General features: G+C 47.3%; 1 protein-coding gene across 1 annotated transcript; it reads left to right on the top strand.

Moving 5' to 3' along the window:
* The first annotated feature begins 187 nt into the window (after positions 1-187).
* Unc119 (unc-119 lipid binding chaperone) lies at positions 188-5,811 on the top strand. Its single transcript, XM_046446974.2, has 5 exons — positions 188-473; positions 3,837-3,950; positions 4,431-4,533; positions 4,695-4,867; positions 5,143-5,811. The coding sequence occupies exons 1-5, from the start codon at positions 254-256 to the stop codon at positions 5,253-5,255; spliced, it is 723 nt and encodes a 240-aa protein (XP_046302930.1). The 5' UTR covers positions 188-253; the 3' UTR covers positions 5,256-5,811.
* The last annotated feature ends 10,384 nt before the right edge of the window (positions 5,812-16,195 follow it).

The raw sequence follows: 16,195 nt of genomic DNA, 5'->3' as shown, positions 1-16,195 counted from the left end.
AGCGGGGAGTATCCAACCACGAAGTAAGAAGAGTGGAAGCCCTGCACCCTGGCCCTGGGCCCGCTGCTTTTCAGCGTGAGTGGACCCGGCAGAAGGCGGGGTCGGAGCAGGACCCACCCCGGGGGCGGGGCAGGGGGCGGGACGGCACCTGGGGCCCGGCCGGGGGCGGGGCTGCGGACGCTCCCCCTTCCCCAGGCTCCAGCCGGCTCAGGCAGTGGCGGCGGCAGCAGGCTAGCCGCGGCCCCGCGAGGCCATGAAGGTGAAGAAGGGCGGAGGTGGGAATGGAACGGGACCGGAGCCCGCTCCAGGAGCCTCGGGCACGAGCGTGGAACCCACGCCGGAGCTGCAGGCGGAATCCGAATCTGGGTCCGAGTCGGAGCCGGAGGCAGGCCCGGGGCCCAGGTCGGGGCCGCTGTCCGGAAAGCAGCCCATCGCGCCGGAGGACGTGCTGGGGCTACAGCGCATCACCGGCGGTGAGCACCGGCGAGGGAGCGCCGCCCGTGGCGGCGGGAGGGGGCCCGCGCGGCGCGTGGAGCTCGGGCTCCCGCCCCCTGACCCTCCTTCCCCCGCCGCCCCTCCCCCACCCGTTTCCAGTCTCCTGTGTCCCCTACTCTTAACGACTCTCCCGTCTTCTTCCAAGTCTGGGATCTCCAAGCCCCACTTCCCTTGATTCCCTTGATCTACCTATGCACCCCTCTTCTTGTAGAGGTTTATTTCCACCCCACTCCTTCCTTTTTGAGGGACCCACCCCTTTTCCCATGGTGGAGGTGGGGCAGCAGCTGCAACTCAAACCCTTTCCATATGGAGTCTTAAGAACCATTTTGGGCCCTGTGGGCACTAATGAGGAGGGGGGCTGAGCCCCCACCCTGGAGACTAGGTGGTGACTGAATTAATTAGGAAGCTTTAGACCCTCAAGTCTCCCTGACCATTTATACCCTCACCCTGGGTCCCCCAGGTGGTCTGGGGCCATTCCCTTACCCTGGAAAGGAACTGAGCAGGAAGCTTCAGTGTGTTGGTTAAGGGCTCTGTCCTGGGAGTGAGTTAATGCACCCTCAAATCTAGACTGGGGCCTGTCCTCTTCAGGGGCTCTGTCGTCAAGAGAAGCCTAGTCTCCACTGTGAGTTTCTGGACTGGACTGCCTGGGTTGGAGTCCCAGCTTTGCTACATAATGGGCTGTGTGACCTTGGACATGTAACTTCATTTCTCTGATCATGTATTTTCATCTGTAAAATGGGGATGACACCTCCATCATAAGGTTATTGTGAAAATAAAATAAGTCCTCTGATTTTCTACAGTGGCATGTTATGCATGCTCTGTAAATAGGGTTCTTTTATCAGTATTATGGGGTGTGGGGTTTGTCACAGGACTGCTGCCTGGAGGCGCACAACTGGGTATTCAGGGCAGAGGCAAGGGTCACCATAGACAGGGAACAAAGACTCAAAAACCTCATGACAGAGGCTTGACTAGCCTTGAAGAATGGGAGATATTTAGCAAGACCGTGGCCTCCACCTTGGCATCGTTTACCCAGTAACCTGCCCTGGCTCCCTTTGTGAGAGCACCCTTGAGTCCTCTCTCCTTTGGGATGCGGATATAGCCCAGGGCTCCCACATGAAGCAATGGAGAGGACCATGATGGCAAGCCAGAGCCTGTGCTTTTGGGTCCCTGGGGTCTCCTTCCTTTTCTGAGCTAGGTTGCAGCCATTCTTTTCTTGGCTGGGCCCCCAAATGGCTGAGCGCCCTTGCATAAGCAGGCATCAGTGGACCAGGCTGATGTTGGAGTCATTGGGCTGCAATTTGCAACAGCAGCATTTAGGATTCAGTTTAGCTCCGGGGATGGAGGTCAAACTGACCTGCCTGAGTTCTGGATAATTTGAGGGGTTTACTTTGAAATCAAAGGAGGCTTCCAGGTGAAGTTACAACATGTGTTTCCTAACTTGGAGGAAATTCATACTCCTTAGAGATGTGGCATCTGTGGGGAAAGAGTAGGGGTGCGGGCTTTGTTGGAGCCCTTTCCTGTGTAGGATCTGAGATCAGGGAGCTAAGCTTCTCCACCCTAGCACCCCTTGCTTGGGTCTTCTGACCCTAATCATGTGGATCTGAGGTTTGTTTTTCCTGGATTACTGGGCCCTGAATCCAGCTTAAGAAGCTATTTGTGGCTGAGAGGAAGGGACAGTTGTGTTCTGAGCCCTTAGTCTCTCTCGCCCTCACTCTGGCCCAACCCTGGGCCTCAGGCTTCAGCTTCCCCGGCAGAAGGGAGGGAGTGGTTGTGGTATTCTGAGCCATTGGCATCCCTTGTCCTCACTTTCTCCTCAGACAGAAGAGCTGACAGATTGTTTGCAGTTGAAGAGACTGGGGTCAGACTGCAAAAAAAAGGGGAGGGGGACCTTGCAGGGAGCCCACATCTAGGGTCCTGCTCCCTTCTTCACCTCATGCCCTGAACCTTTCTTTGGACCAGTGCTTACTTTCTGTGAAAATAAGGGGTGTACAGGGTGAAGGAGGAGCTTCCCACTTCCCATTTCCTTCCTTCCCCCACAATTTGGTAACAGGTAAAGGCTCAGGGCCTTCTCCAAGCTTTATGTAGTTCCTAATGGGTCCCTAGGTGCCAGAGGACAACCAGAAAGCTGCCTGGAGGGGGCTGCCCCAGGTGTGGGAAAGAGACAAACTTCCTACCACAGAGTAATAGGAGATGGCCTAGGATCCTGGAGGGTGACTTCTAGGCCTCTATAGGCTACCTGGGGAGAATGTGGTCTCTGCAGGCTGCACCTCTCTGCCCCTTCCTATTTATTTCCAGGGCCTCCCTAAGCACTTGTGTATCCTGCAAGGACAATGAGGATTAGATCAGGCCCTGTAGATTCCTGAGCTTCCTTAGGCAGGGCCTACCACTGTCCCTGATTTCCCTTCTGGGCCTGAGGAGACTCCCCTGTCTCCCTTGCACATCCCTGATACACCTGCCCCACCCTCTTCCTGGCTTAGCCTCTATTTTCTGGGAGCCAGAGAGTACTTTCTCTGTGGGGGTGGCTCAGGGCCAAGGCTAGATAGATGACTTTTATGGGGGTCCTTCTGTTTGCTAAAGACTTCCTTCCATTTGGAAATCAACAGAGGATGGGAGGAAAGTTTGGCCCCTTCCCCCAAATATCCTAGGCTCAGGACTGGAGTCAGCAGAGCTTTGGCTAAGCTGCTTAAGGGAGCTGGGCTTACATAAGCTGCTTATAGGATGAGGTGAGGGTTGGGGATGAGGAGAAACAGGGAAGGGGTTGTATACCTGCCCCAGCTATACCCATCTCCAAGGAAGTCACCTCAAGATCAGCCTTGTCTGACACTCCTAGATTTTGTGCCAAGGGCAGGCACAGAGTGAGAGTGGGAGCACCTTCCAGGGAAGGACTGTGCTCTCCCAAGGCAGAGCTGTGTCATCTCCTTTGAAGTGAGGTTTCCAAAGGCAGGCGTGTATGCTGGAGGATTCTACCAACCTGGAGACCTATGTGGCCCAAAAGCAGCCAGCCTGGCAGAGCAGAGGCTGGAATAAGGATCCTAAACTCCAGAGTGGGAAGCAAAGTATGGAGGGAGATGATCTTGTCCTCCACTCTTCTCTGCTCTGCCCTTGCCTGTCTCCCAGAGGCTACCCTCAAGGGGGTTTTCATCCACCATTAAATCCCCAGGGCAGAATTACATCCTCTATGCTGTGGGGGCTCCTCTAGAGCAGGGTTTTAATTCACTCCTCTGGAGTGCAGTAACCATAGGGATCAGAGAAGGCAGTAGGAAGTGCAGGATCCCACAAAAGCTCAACTGGCAGCAGAGCCTTTTGGGTCCCTTCCTTGCTCAGCTGCCTGTCTCTTCTAGACTACCTGTGTTCCCCTGAGGAGAATATCTACAAGATCGACTTTGTCAGGTTCAAGATCCGGGACATGGACTCAGGCACTGTCCTCTTTGAAATCAAGAAACCTCCCGCCTCAGGTGAGCGGGTTGGGTGGGCTACTGACAAAGAGGAGGAGGGAAAATGTTAAGAGTGGGCCATCCGGGGACTTTAGGACCACAGAGGAGTCAGAGCAGAGCTAGGGTTCAGACCCCAGCATTTTCAGGAGGATTCAGGCAGTGAGGCCTCTTATTTTCCCTTCCATCTGTTTCTAGGGGTGGACATCTGAGAAACAGTCCTGCCCCTTTAGTTCCTGCCAGCCTGCCCTCTGCAGGTCTCCCTAGGAACTACAGTCCCAGAGGTCCCCTGCCTGTGTGCATCCTGTGCCTCTGGGAACCTCCATGGAAATTGGTGACTTCCTGACTTAGAACCACTAGGTGCCACCATTTGGGCAAAGTTCTGAGCCCTAAATATGTAACAGATTCTCCTGGGTAGTTGTTTAAAATCTAGATAGACAGGGACCAGGGGTGGAACCTTAGGTGGGTAAGGACCCCACTGAGGCTAACTGGCCTACTTTGCAGAGCGGTTGCCCATCAATCGGCGAGACCTGGATCCCAATGCCGGACGCTTTGTCCGCTACCAGTTCACGCCTGCCTTCCTCCGCCTGAGGCAGGTGGGAGCCACGTGAGTCACTGGGCTGGTGAGGGCTGGGGGTGAGGGAGCAAGGGGGAACAGCCCTTCCTGAGTTCTAACTGAGCTCCCTCAGGGGTGCTCTGTCCAGAGTCTGTCAAGCTGGCTGGCTGTCGCCAAGGCCAGACTCAGCCCTGCCCCCTTCCCTTGCGCAGGGTTGAGTTCACAGTGGGAGACAAGCCAGTCAACAACTTCCGAATGATTGAGAGGCACTACTTCCGCAACCAGCTACTCAAAAGCTTTGACTTCCATTTTGGCTTCTGCATTCCCAGCAGCAAGAACACATGCGAGCACATCTACGACTTCCCCCCTCTCTCTGAGGAGCTGAGTGCGTGGGCAGAGGGGTGGGAGCTGGGAGAGTGGGGGATGTATGGGGACTAAGATGGAGAGGGAGGGGTGCTTATGGACCTGACTCCCTTTTCTCCCATCCTGGGTCACTTTTGTGTCTGGCATTATTCCCATGTCACCTGTAGGGAAACAGGCTCAAAGAGATTGAGGAACTCCCTGAGGTGGTTCAGCTATCCCTGTGTCCCAGTCCTGAAGCCCCTGTAGTGGTGTGGCTCAGGTTCCTGATCTTTTGCCTTGGCTGGGCCTCTCTTGCAGTCAGCGAGATGATCCGTCACCCATATGAGACACAGTCTGACAGCTTCTACTTCGTGGATGACCGGCTGGTGATGCACAATAAAGCAGACTATTCCTACAGTGGGACACCCTGACCCCCCAAACTACCCCCTAGTCCAGGAGGCCCTGAGCTGTGACTCTCCAGCATCACCTCTCAACTCTAGGTCCTCTGCATGGGGAGTGCTCCAGGAGGAACCCTCGACCCCAAGTCAGTGTTGAGAGAAAGGGTCACTGGTGTCCCCAGGCCAAGACCCTGAAGCCCATGGGTTCTGGCACATGGGGAGGGGTAGTGGTGGGGCTGTTTTACCTCCATGTCCAGAAGGGCCTCCTACAAGAGGAGCAGCCAAGACTCCCAGACAGTCTAGCTCCGCCCTCTTGGGCCCAAGTTTCAGAATAGTGTCCCCTGCTCCAGGCTGCGACTAGGTCAGGGAAAGGATCTATTCTCTATTCCCTACTTGCCACTTGCAGGCCATTTTGAATTGTAAATTCTCGATGATCCACAGTGGGTCTGGGCCCTAGCCCCAGTCCCAGCCTCTTCCATCAGGGGCCAAGACACTGCCTAAACTATGGGAGGGACTGGCCCAGATTGCAGCCTGTGGTAGGAGCTGGACCAATTGTATATAGTTTTCAATAAACTTTTCCTTTTCTGTTCTCTGGTGTAGCTAGCCTGTGTGAGCAAAGGCAGGGGGTGGGCTAAGGTACGGGCAGGCAGTAATGCGCCCAGGACTAAAAATCTCTCCACCTCTGAGTGCCCTCTGACCCCCACCACCACACCCCCAGTCCCCTGGTCCCCTAATTCTCTGAAACCTGACATCATGTTCAGCATCTAGAATCAGCAGATAGGACAGGATGGATCTCACTTTGCATTCCCAGTATGGCCATATTAATTAAAGTTCTTTTTCTGCTTTCACCATTATCTTTTCTGTTTGGTGCTTGAATGGCCAGACCTGGTTTGTTCAGATCCCTGGAGTTAGGCCTATGGCATAGGACTCCAGTAATAAAGGTATATTAAATGATATTTTAAAAGTACTGACCATGTGTGAGTGCTGGTGAAAATGGAAACAGCTGGAACTTTCTATCCTGTGGTAAGAATGTAAAGTAGTGACCACTTGGGCAAACAGCTCAGCAGTTTTGCAGGATCCACATGTTCCATTCATAGACATCACTCAGGAGAACCACAGGTGTCTGCTGGAAGACTCATACAGTATGTTCTTGGCAACTGTGATGATGGCTAAAATATGCATACGTACCACATAAATAGATAGGTAAATAGATATACAAATAGGTAAATAGATATACAAATTTTTTTAAATATCCATACAAAGAAATATTTAGCACTAGAAAGAAGAAACTACTGATAATGCCACATGGAGGAAACTAAAAATATGCCAAAGGAAGCTGAGCAAAAATATACATTAATGTATGACTCTATTTAAATAAAATCTGATGCACACCTGCAATCCTAGTGATTCAGGAGGCTGAGGCAGGAGGATTGCAAATTCATGGCCAGGCTCAGCAAATTAATGAAGTCTTAAGCAACTTACTGAGATCCTATTGCAATTTATTTAAAAAGCACCAAGAATGTAGCTCCATGGTAAAGCACCCCTGGGTTCAATTCCCAGTACCAAGAGAAAAAAATTTCAGAAAATACAAACTATGAGTGAGAGAAAGCAGATCAGCAGTTGCCTGGGGACAGGGAGGCAATGAAAAGAGGAGGAAACCTCTAAGGGGTGATGGGCACATTCATTACCTTGGTTATGTTGATGGTTCCTCAGGATAACAACTTAAATGTGTGCAATTTATCAAAAATCAATTATACCTCAATAAGGCTTTGGGGGAAAAAATCATATAAATTGAAACAAAAGAACAAGGGACTAGAACTAAGAAATGGTTCTAAATAGGATAAAGCAAAACAAAGACATCTCTGAATAACAAAAGATACGTGTGGGGGCTGGGGATATAGCTCAGTTGGTAAGAGTGTTTGCCTTGCATACACAAGGCCCTGGGTTCTAATCCCCAACGTGTGTGTGTGTGTGTATGTGTGTGTGTATGTGTGTGTTAGTGGAGGTAGTTAGCTAGCGATGAGAAGAAATGAGAGAAGGAAAAGGGCCAGAGAGAGGAGTAGATGATTGGTCATTGACCCACAGCTGCTCGTCTTCAGCCACATTCCAGAAAGAGGTACAGCACTGTCTCTCAGATTTATGGCACACATCATGTTCCCAAGATCACACATGTGTCCACAATCTGCTTCCAGTGTTAGCTGACTGTTACATGACATTCCACCAGTAGCACTAGGTCAGAAAGGGTGAAGTGACCCAAGTACACAGTGCATACCCTCAATTTTCACACAGTGCAGGTAGAGGACCTCTCCTGAATGGACAACAGTTAACCAAAATGTTGAGCCCAAAGACCCTTGGCCAAGGTTTCATGCCTCTGCAACTTCCTGTCCCTTATCCTAACAAAAGGTGAAAGCTTAATAATTTCCAGGTGTTTTGGTCCCTAGCCAGTCTGCCTTTCTCTTTGTCTCCAGAGTGAATCTCACTTTCTCTTGCCTCTCCCTTACCTTGCAATAAACCTGCCCTAAGCACTGTCTCTACCTCATTGTATTATACTACTGTATACAGAGAAATCATGACACTCCACAGTGACTCTCAACTTCTGGTAACAAACTACTGAGAAGCAACTAAACAACTTCAAAAACTGGCAACAGGGCTAGGTGCCGTGGTATACCCCCAGAATCCCAGCAGCTCGGGAAGCTGAGGCAGGAGAATCCCAAATTTAAAGCCAGCCTCAGCAACTTAACAAGGCCCTCATCAACTTAGCAAGACCCTAACTCAAAATGAAAAATAAAAGTGGGGATATGACTCAGTGGTTAAGCCCTCCGGGTTCAATCCCCAGTACCCAAAACAAACAAACCCAGCAATAGGAATGGGGGTGTAGCTCAGTGGTAAATCTGAGGCTCTGGGTTCAAAAAACAAACAACTAAACTAGTACATACTATTAAACATTAGTGAGAGCAATGGCTTTTAAAATGGTTCTGAGGTGCCAGAGTCCTGTGTAGGACCACAGGATCGAAGCAATTTATTGTAATAGTATTATACTATTTGACTTTTTTTTTTTTTTTGGTAGTGGGTTTGAATTCGGAGGCACTCAACCACTGAGCCACATCCCCAGTCCTATTTTGTATTTAATTTAGAGACAGATCTCACTGAGTTGCTTAGAGCCTTGCTTTTGCTGAGGCTGGCTTTGAACTCATGATCCTCCTGGCTCAGCCTCCTGAGACACTAGGATTACAGGCGAGCACCACCATGTCCAGTTTATTTGACTTTTTTTATTTTTAATTTTTTTAGCTCTAGTTGGACACAATACCTTTATTTTATTTACTTAATTTTTTATGTAGTGCTGAGGATCAAACCCATGGCCTCACATGTGCGAGGTGAGCGCTCTACTGCTAAGCCACAACCTCAGCCCTTTGACTTTTTAATTCTACTTTTCTCAATAGTGTAGAGTGACTTTTCTGGAGATTACATGATATAAATTAAATATAAACATTAAATACAGAAACAAGTAGAAGAATCCAGCTGTCTTCTAATAAGCCAAATATTAAAAGATTTGCAAAACTGTAAAATGATGTCACTCCATTCTTTCTTTTTTGTTTCCAAATATTTTCAGAATACTTTTCACTTAAAATATTGTTTATATAAACATGTGACAGTTTTATATTATTTTAAAAATGAAGACATAAGTAAACATGTTTTTTATTAAATGTCTCAGTTTTGATTCCTAATGGGCCAATAATGGTAGATGACACCCACATAAACAGACAGAAGTTTTTTGGGACCCCCCCCCCAGAATTAGGGAAGTGCTGCTGTCATGTAATTTTGCATCAGGGATCTGTCCAGGAACCACTCAGGAGGGGCATCAACTCTAAGGCCTGGTTGACAGCTTGAAGAAGGAGTTCTAGAGCAAGAGGATTGCTCCTCTACCTGTGGGCTGAGGTGCTGCTGGTCCACAACCATGACTGGTTCATAAACAATCAGTACAGAGATCAAAACTCACCCTCTGGAAACATCTACAGCATCTCCCATGGCCATACCAACCAGCATATGACTCACAATCTTGGATTGTAAATGTGCTTGGTTTCTTTCATCTCACTTATCTAATAATTCACTTTTACTGTATATTACCTAAGTGTTGAGTCTGCAACAGTTTGGAAATGTTTACAAGTGTACATTCACCATGGGGGCATGCACAAGCACTGAACTAGAAGTTTTGTTTTTTTTTTTTTTGGCACTGGGGATTGAATCCAGGGGTACTTTGCCATTGAGCCATATCTCCAGACCCCCCTTTTAAATTACTTTTTATTTTAAGATAAAGACAGGAGCTCACTAAGTTGCTTAGATTGGCCTCAAGCTTGTGATCCTCAGTCTCCTGAGTTGCTGGGATTACAGGACACCGCACCCAGCTGAACTAGATGTCTTGTCATTAAACAGCAATTGGAATGATCCCTGAAGCAAAGTATCATGAGTAGAAACCCATTCTGCCTCAAGAATAACACCTAGGATGGCTTCCTCTGTGTTCACACTGCCAGTAATAGAAATATCAACTCGGGCTGGGGATGTGGCTCAAGCGGTAGTGGGCTTGCCTGGCATACGTACGGTCCGGGTTCGATCCTCAGCACCACATACAAAGATGTTGTGTCCGCCGAAAACTAAAACATAAATATTAAAAAATTCTCTCTCTAAAAAAAAAAAAAATCAACTCAATCCTTCTTACGATGGAAATTGGCAATGATAAAGAAAATCGTACGTATTGTCTTCAGCAAACAATTTTTCCATGAGTCCCACAAACTGATTGATTTCATTGAGTTCATCTTGGCTAACCTCTGGAAATGGGAAAACATTTTAAAACTGAGAAGGAGCTGGAAGAGTAGCCCACTGGACAGCTTATGCACAGCATGATCCCCAACACTAATGAATAAACAAATAAAAATTGTAAATTTTTTACTAAAATTTAATTTTAAACAACTTCCTGTTGTGTTATTATCAGTCAAAGATGGAGGGACAAGATGCTGGATTCCCCTTCTGGCTGGCAGGATATGACCCATGGAAGGAAGGACACAGAAAGCAAAACTCGCAGGGAACCTCGGGTATAGAAACTGGGCAGAACCTCTGCTTCCTACTTCCATCTTCCTTCCCACTGATTTTTATCAGCTCCCTTATCAAGAAGTAATGAGGACAATCTCATAAACAAGAAGCTTGGGGCTCACATTCAAACACCATGATCTAGTCCTGGTTTGCTGGTTACTAATTGTGAGGCCATCACCAGATCCCATCACCTCTCTGAGCTTCTATTTTGTCACTCATTATATTCATTGACTTAAGGTCCTTGTGAAACTTGTGGAAGATGGTGGATGGAAAAATTCTTCACTAAAATGGAAACGTCTACATCAGTTATTGTGTAAGTTCAAAGTCACTAAGGGGCTTGGTTAGTGGCTCAATGGCAGAGCATTTGGCTAGTATGCATGAAGCTCTAGATTTGATCCTCAGCATCACAAAAAAAAGAAAAAAAAATTCTACTGAGGAAAGCACATAGTGGTCACCTGGCCTGACCCTAGAGCAGTTGTTCCTCTTGCCACTGACATCAGCTCCCTGTGCTGAGCATGTGAGGAATGAGGCCATGGGTTGAGGCCCTGTTGTGCAGCCAGATTAACCTGAATTCAATTTAACCTGGGCTTGGCCACTCCTGAGATGTGGGAATTGGGCAACTTACAAAGCCTTTCAGTGTGAGTTTCTCTTCTATTCCTCTTGGTCTTGTTCAACTCAGAAAACAGCTGTGATGCTCAAAATAGGTCATTCTAGCCAGAACATAAAGTAACTATTTGTATCAGATTGTATTTCTGCCCTTATCCACACTCATGACAGAGAATGACTTAGATTCCAGTCTCTAATACCAGTGAGTGACCAACAAGCCTGCGATTCCCCTCTGACTCTTGAAACTGTCTAACCAGGGCCTGAACCACTCTGACCTTCTGGGCTCCAGCCACCCCTTCAACTGCCAGCATGGGCATGAGGATGTGGCTTTGGATCCCCAGCTGCTGAGCAGAGATGGGTCATAAACTGCCAGGCCCTAGGAGCTCTGCCTCTCCTCTCAGTACCTCTCACCAATTGTTCCAGGAAGGTCTTCAAAGTTTGGAGTCTTCAGCCTTCCCTGCAGTCTTTGTACCTCTGATGAGCAATTACCTCTACTCTAGCAATGTGCTCAAATCCGTTTTCTCCTCTCCAGCCCCAGAACTACAAGCTTATAGGTGGGTTTCTACTCCAAACTGAAAGTTGACAAAGGAATTCTGACTCCACTATCAAAGGATCTAGAAAGAAAAAATGCATGTGATCTTATCACTCTTCAGCCTCTTAGAAGAAAGCCACCCTCTTGGCTGAAGGCTCCACCCACCCCCACAGCACTGGCCTCTACAGCCTCATGTGGTGCTCAGGTCTTGGGCAATGGGCTGTGTGAAAGGAAGGTGATTATGGGACTAGGGGGCAGACCAGGTGAGAAAAAAGACAGCCTGGTACCTAGCTGACCTTCAGCAACAAGCAAAGTATAACTGCTGTAGGGAGGGAGGTCTGGGTGCAAGGGAGAAAGAACTCTCTGGAAACAATGGTTGAGGCAGCCTCATCCTGAGGCTCAAGGAATACTCCTATAAGTGGATATACATTGCCAAAGGGGCACTGCCTTTTGGAGGAGCCATGATCAGGCCAGCCAGCTGGGGAAGGGGATCCAGCCCATGTGGGCTAATGAGAGTTTAGTGGGTTTATCTAGCCTTATTTGGAAAACAAACCTACTATTATCAGTCCTCTGGGACAGGTTGAGGAAACATCTTAAGTGGAAAGTGAAGTTATAGGAGGGCACCTGGAGGTTCAGACAGACCCCTAGCCAGAAGTCGCTCAGTTCACAGCTCATTCACTCGTCCCTGGCTCAGGCTGGCTGCAATGCCTGCCTTCCACAAGTCAGCATCCTCTGGAAGCCAAAGGGCTGGGGCTGGGAATGCACTTACTACTCTTGTCTGTGCCCTGGACCTGGCTGTCCCCAGGGGGACACCAGCCAGGCCAACCTCTTCTGCCTAGCCACAGAAGCCTGACAGCAAGTGGGGGGCATGGGGGGAAACTAGTGCACCCTCTCCTGTGCTTTCCCCAAGGGCCCTCTTCGAAGATGATCCATGTCCCTCTGAGACTTTGACCACCACCCTGGATCTGTGGCCAAACAACCCTCAGATATTCCCCAGACATCTGTCACCTCACCATCTAGCAATTGGCCTGGCATTGGATGCACACCCCTGGGGTACACTCCTTGACCCACCAGTTAGGATAGCAGGGTGTGGGAGGTTGTAGCTCTGGAGGGTATCACCTTGTCAACAGTGCAGGGTCTGGGCCTCGGCTGACATGCTCATATCCACCTTCCAAAATCCAGTCTCTTGCTTTGGCCAAAGCTGGCCATGAATTGGAACCTGAAAGAGAGGGGATACAAACAGTAGGAACTTTCTGTCTATGCTGAACCTGAGGAACAACAGTGGCAGTAGTGGAAACAGCCCACTTGCTCCCAACCAAGGTCGCCTTGGCTGGGGACCCTGGAGTGGGCTGGGGACCCAGCTCTGTCAGGCTCCCAGAAGGGGCCTTGCACTGGGGAGGTGGCTCTGGGGCTCCAGGAGCCGGTCACTGCAGTGATGAGGTGGGGGGCAGCAGAGCCGGGCACTGGCAGTGCAGGATGCTGCCTCGCAGAAGACTCCGGCCAGGGCCAGCCTGCTCCCCTTGCCAGGCTGGAGCCTTTCTTTCCAGACGCTCCCCATTATGCTCCATGCTAGAGCGTGCAGAGGAGCCCACACAGAGGGCTGTCGCTGCAGACCAGCGGGACAGTGGCAATCCAAGGTGGCCCCCAACAGCGCTGTTGGGAGGAGGGTAGCTCCGCAGTCGGGGGAGGTCAGCAGGGATACAAGAGGCTGGAAGCAGTGGTGGCCCTGCTCCTGCGCTGAGACCCCTTGAACCAGGGCTTCCCGGAGGACCAGCTCTGGAGTGCTCTAAGACCCTGCCCATCTCCCGCGACTTCGCTGGCCTGTTCAAACCAGCTGGGCAGCCGCCCAGCTGCCCCGCTGTTGTTGGTCGGTGGCTGGTTCCTCTAAGCGCCTGAGCAACAGGAGCTGGAAGTCGTGAGGTCGATGGGGGGTGGGGCCATGGATCTGGAAGGTGGATATGAGCATGTCAGCTGAGGCCCAGACCCTGCACTGTTGACAAGGGAGGGGCGGGGGTGGGATGTCCTGGACCTTAAAAAAGCAAATAAAGGGAAAAGGAAGTTTAAGTTGAATATTTTTGAAACTTAGTAGTTCAAACTTAAGGAGTTCAAAGCCAGCCTCAGCAAAAGCGAGGCACTCAGCTACTCAGTGAGACCCTGTCTCTAAATAAAACACAAAATAGGGCTGGGGAAGTGGCTCAGTGGTTAAGCACTTGCCTGGCATGTGTGAGGCACTGGGTTTGATTCTCACCATCACATATAAATAAGTAAAATAAAGGTCTATTGACAACTATAAAAATAATTTTTTTTTAAAAAAGGCTCACATATGGCTCAAATGGCTGGTACCCACCTCCCACCCCCAATTTAAATGGCTAAATTTGTAAGACAAGGAGAAAAGGAAATTATGAACATCCCATCACAGAATCAATATTCTCCAGGTGTTGATCTCTTAAAGATTGTCTTACACCTGTTTGATCTTACAGGAAAATATCACTATCTTGATTTTTTGAAAAAAAAATTTTAGTTGTTGATAGTCCTTTATTTTATTTATTTATATGAGGTGCTGAGAATCAAACCCAGTGCCTCACACATGCCAGGCAAGTCCGCTGCTGCTGAGCCTCAGCCCCACTATACTGATTTTTATTAGATGACAGAAGACAAAGATAGGAGGATCCTAGTATTTACTGAGTACGTACTTTGAGATTTATGGTTCAAATAATTTATATCAAACTTATGGATGCTTTCTTAATTCAGGTCAGTACACTTCAGGAAAAAGAGGTGTGGAATGTACATTAAATTGACATGATTCCTTTTCAATAACATAAATGCTCACTCTTTAAATCTGTATTCAACAAAATATCATTGTCTTCTCAAGCTAAACCATTCTACTTATATAACATACTAAATAACACAAAAATTAAACATTTACCACTTATAGGTGATGAATTAACTGAGATATGGTTTCATTTAAGTTGCTAATCATTTTATATATTATTACAACTTAATCCTAGAAATATCTTCCAACAATAGAATCCTAAAAATTGCAACAAAGAATTGTTCTACTTTTTTTTTTTTTTTTTTTTTTTTTGAGACTGAGCATTGAACTCAGGGGCACTTGACCACTGAACCACATTCCCAGCCCTATTTTGTATTTTATTTAGAGGCAGGGTCTCACTGAGTTACTTAGCACCTCACTTTTTGCTGAGACTGGCTTTGAACTCACGATCTTCCTGTCTCAGCCTCCCAAGCTACTGGGATTACACTGCACCTGACCAGAATTGTTCTACTTTTGATAGATACCTATTCAAAATTCACTTGCTGATTCATCAAATTACTATGGGAATATTTTTACAAGTAACATGAATAAATCTCTCTGCTTTAATTAACACAATAAGTAACTGATTGAGCTATATGATAAAAGTATTATCAGTTCATCAACAGATTCATATTTGTAACAATGATTATCTCTCATTAAATGTGTCCAGAGTTAAAAAACTGTTAAATCAAGTTAAACCTTAGTAAAATGGTGGTGTAAACTAGGGAAGCAGTCTCAGAACAAGGTGCCCCCTCCTCCACATCCTGTCAGTGAGGTTGGCAAATGGACTCTGTGTATTCACAAGCTTGTGGGCACTAGCTTAGTGAATCTGATGGACCCAGAGCAGTAATTTTTTAGATTGTCTGTTTTCTGTAATGGTATTCTAGATCTGATGCTAGCCTTAAAGATCCTCAGTGATGATCTATGTTCATTATTTAAGGGCATACTCTACCTTATTAAGCATGGAGAGTTGAATATGATTTATATGTGTCATAAAATTACTAGCTAAGTTGGGGCTGGGTTGTGGCTTGGTGGTAGAAGGCTCACCTTACATGTGTGAGGCACTGGGTTCGATCCTCAGCACCACATAAAAACAAAATAAAGGTAGTGTGTCCACCATAACTAAAAAAAAAATGTTTAAAAAATAAAATAAAATAATTAACTAAAGTAGTAACAATATAGATTTGGTAGTACATATGAAGTAACATCAGTGTGAACTTTGTTTTTAACACTGTTATTCTGTCCTCCTATTTGCTGACAGTATTGAAGCTGTCTGTAGGCACAACATTCTGAGAATTGTTCATATATGTCTTCTTCTTCTTCTTTTTTTATGGGAAGGTAATTGAACCCAGGGACACTCAACCACTGAGCCACATCCCCAGCCCTATTTTGTATTTTAGTTAGAGACAGGGTCTCACTGAGTAGCTTAGTGCCTCACTTTTTGCTAACACTGGCTTCGAACTTGGATCCTCCTGCCTCAGCCTGGGATTATAGGCATGCCAAGGTTAGTCATATATTTCAAAACTTTAAAAATATTCAGATCAGTGCTAGACTTGTGGCTCAGTGGTAGAGTGCTTGCCTGGCATGTGTGATACCCTGGGTTCAATCCTCAGCACCACATATAAGTAAATAAAACAAAAAGATCCATTGACAATTAAAAAAAATATATTTAAAAAATATTCAGAAAAATCACACGGTACTCTAATATGTATAAAGAACTGTATTTATATGCCTTATAGAAGGAAAAAAAAGCACAAGATTGAAGTTGACATTTCATTCCTATTTCAGCTGGTATGAATTTTTTCTCCAATATAACAAAAAATTCTGTATTTTTTATTGATTTTTTTAAAAAATAAATGACAGCGGAATACATTACAATTCATATTACACATATAGAACAAAATTCTGTATTTCTTCTAGTGTGAACCCGCCCTGGAC

The sequence above is a fragment of the Marmota monax genome, unplaced genomic scaffold (genome assembly GCF_021218885.2).
Source record: "Marmota monax isolate L192 unplaced genomic scaffold, Marmota_monax_Labrador192_F-V1.1 WCK01_AAM20220418_F8-fsc00138, whole genome shotgun sequence".
NCBI classification, from domain to species: domain Eukaryota; kingdom Metazoa; phylum Chordata; class Mammalia; order Rodentia; family Sciuridae; genus Marmota; species Marmota monax.
Note: the sequence above shows the minus strand (reverse complement) of the source record. Positions and strands in the feature narration are given on the sequence as shown.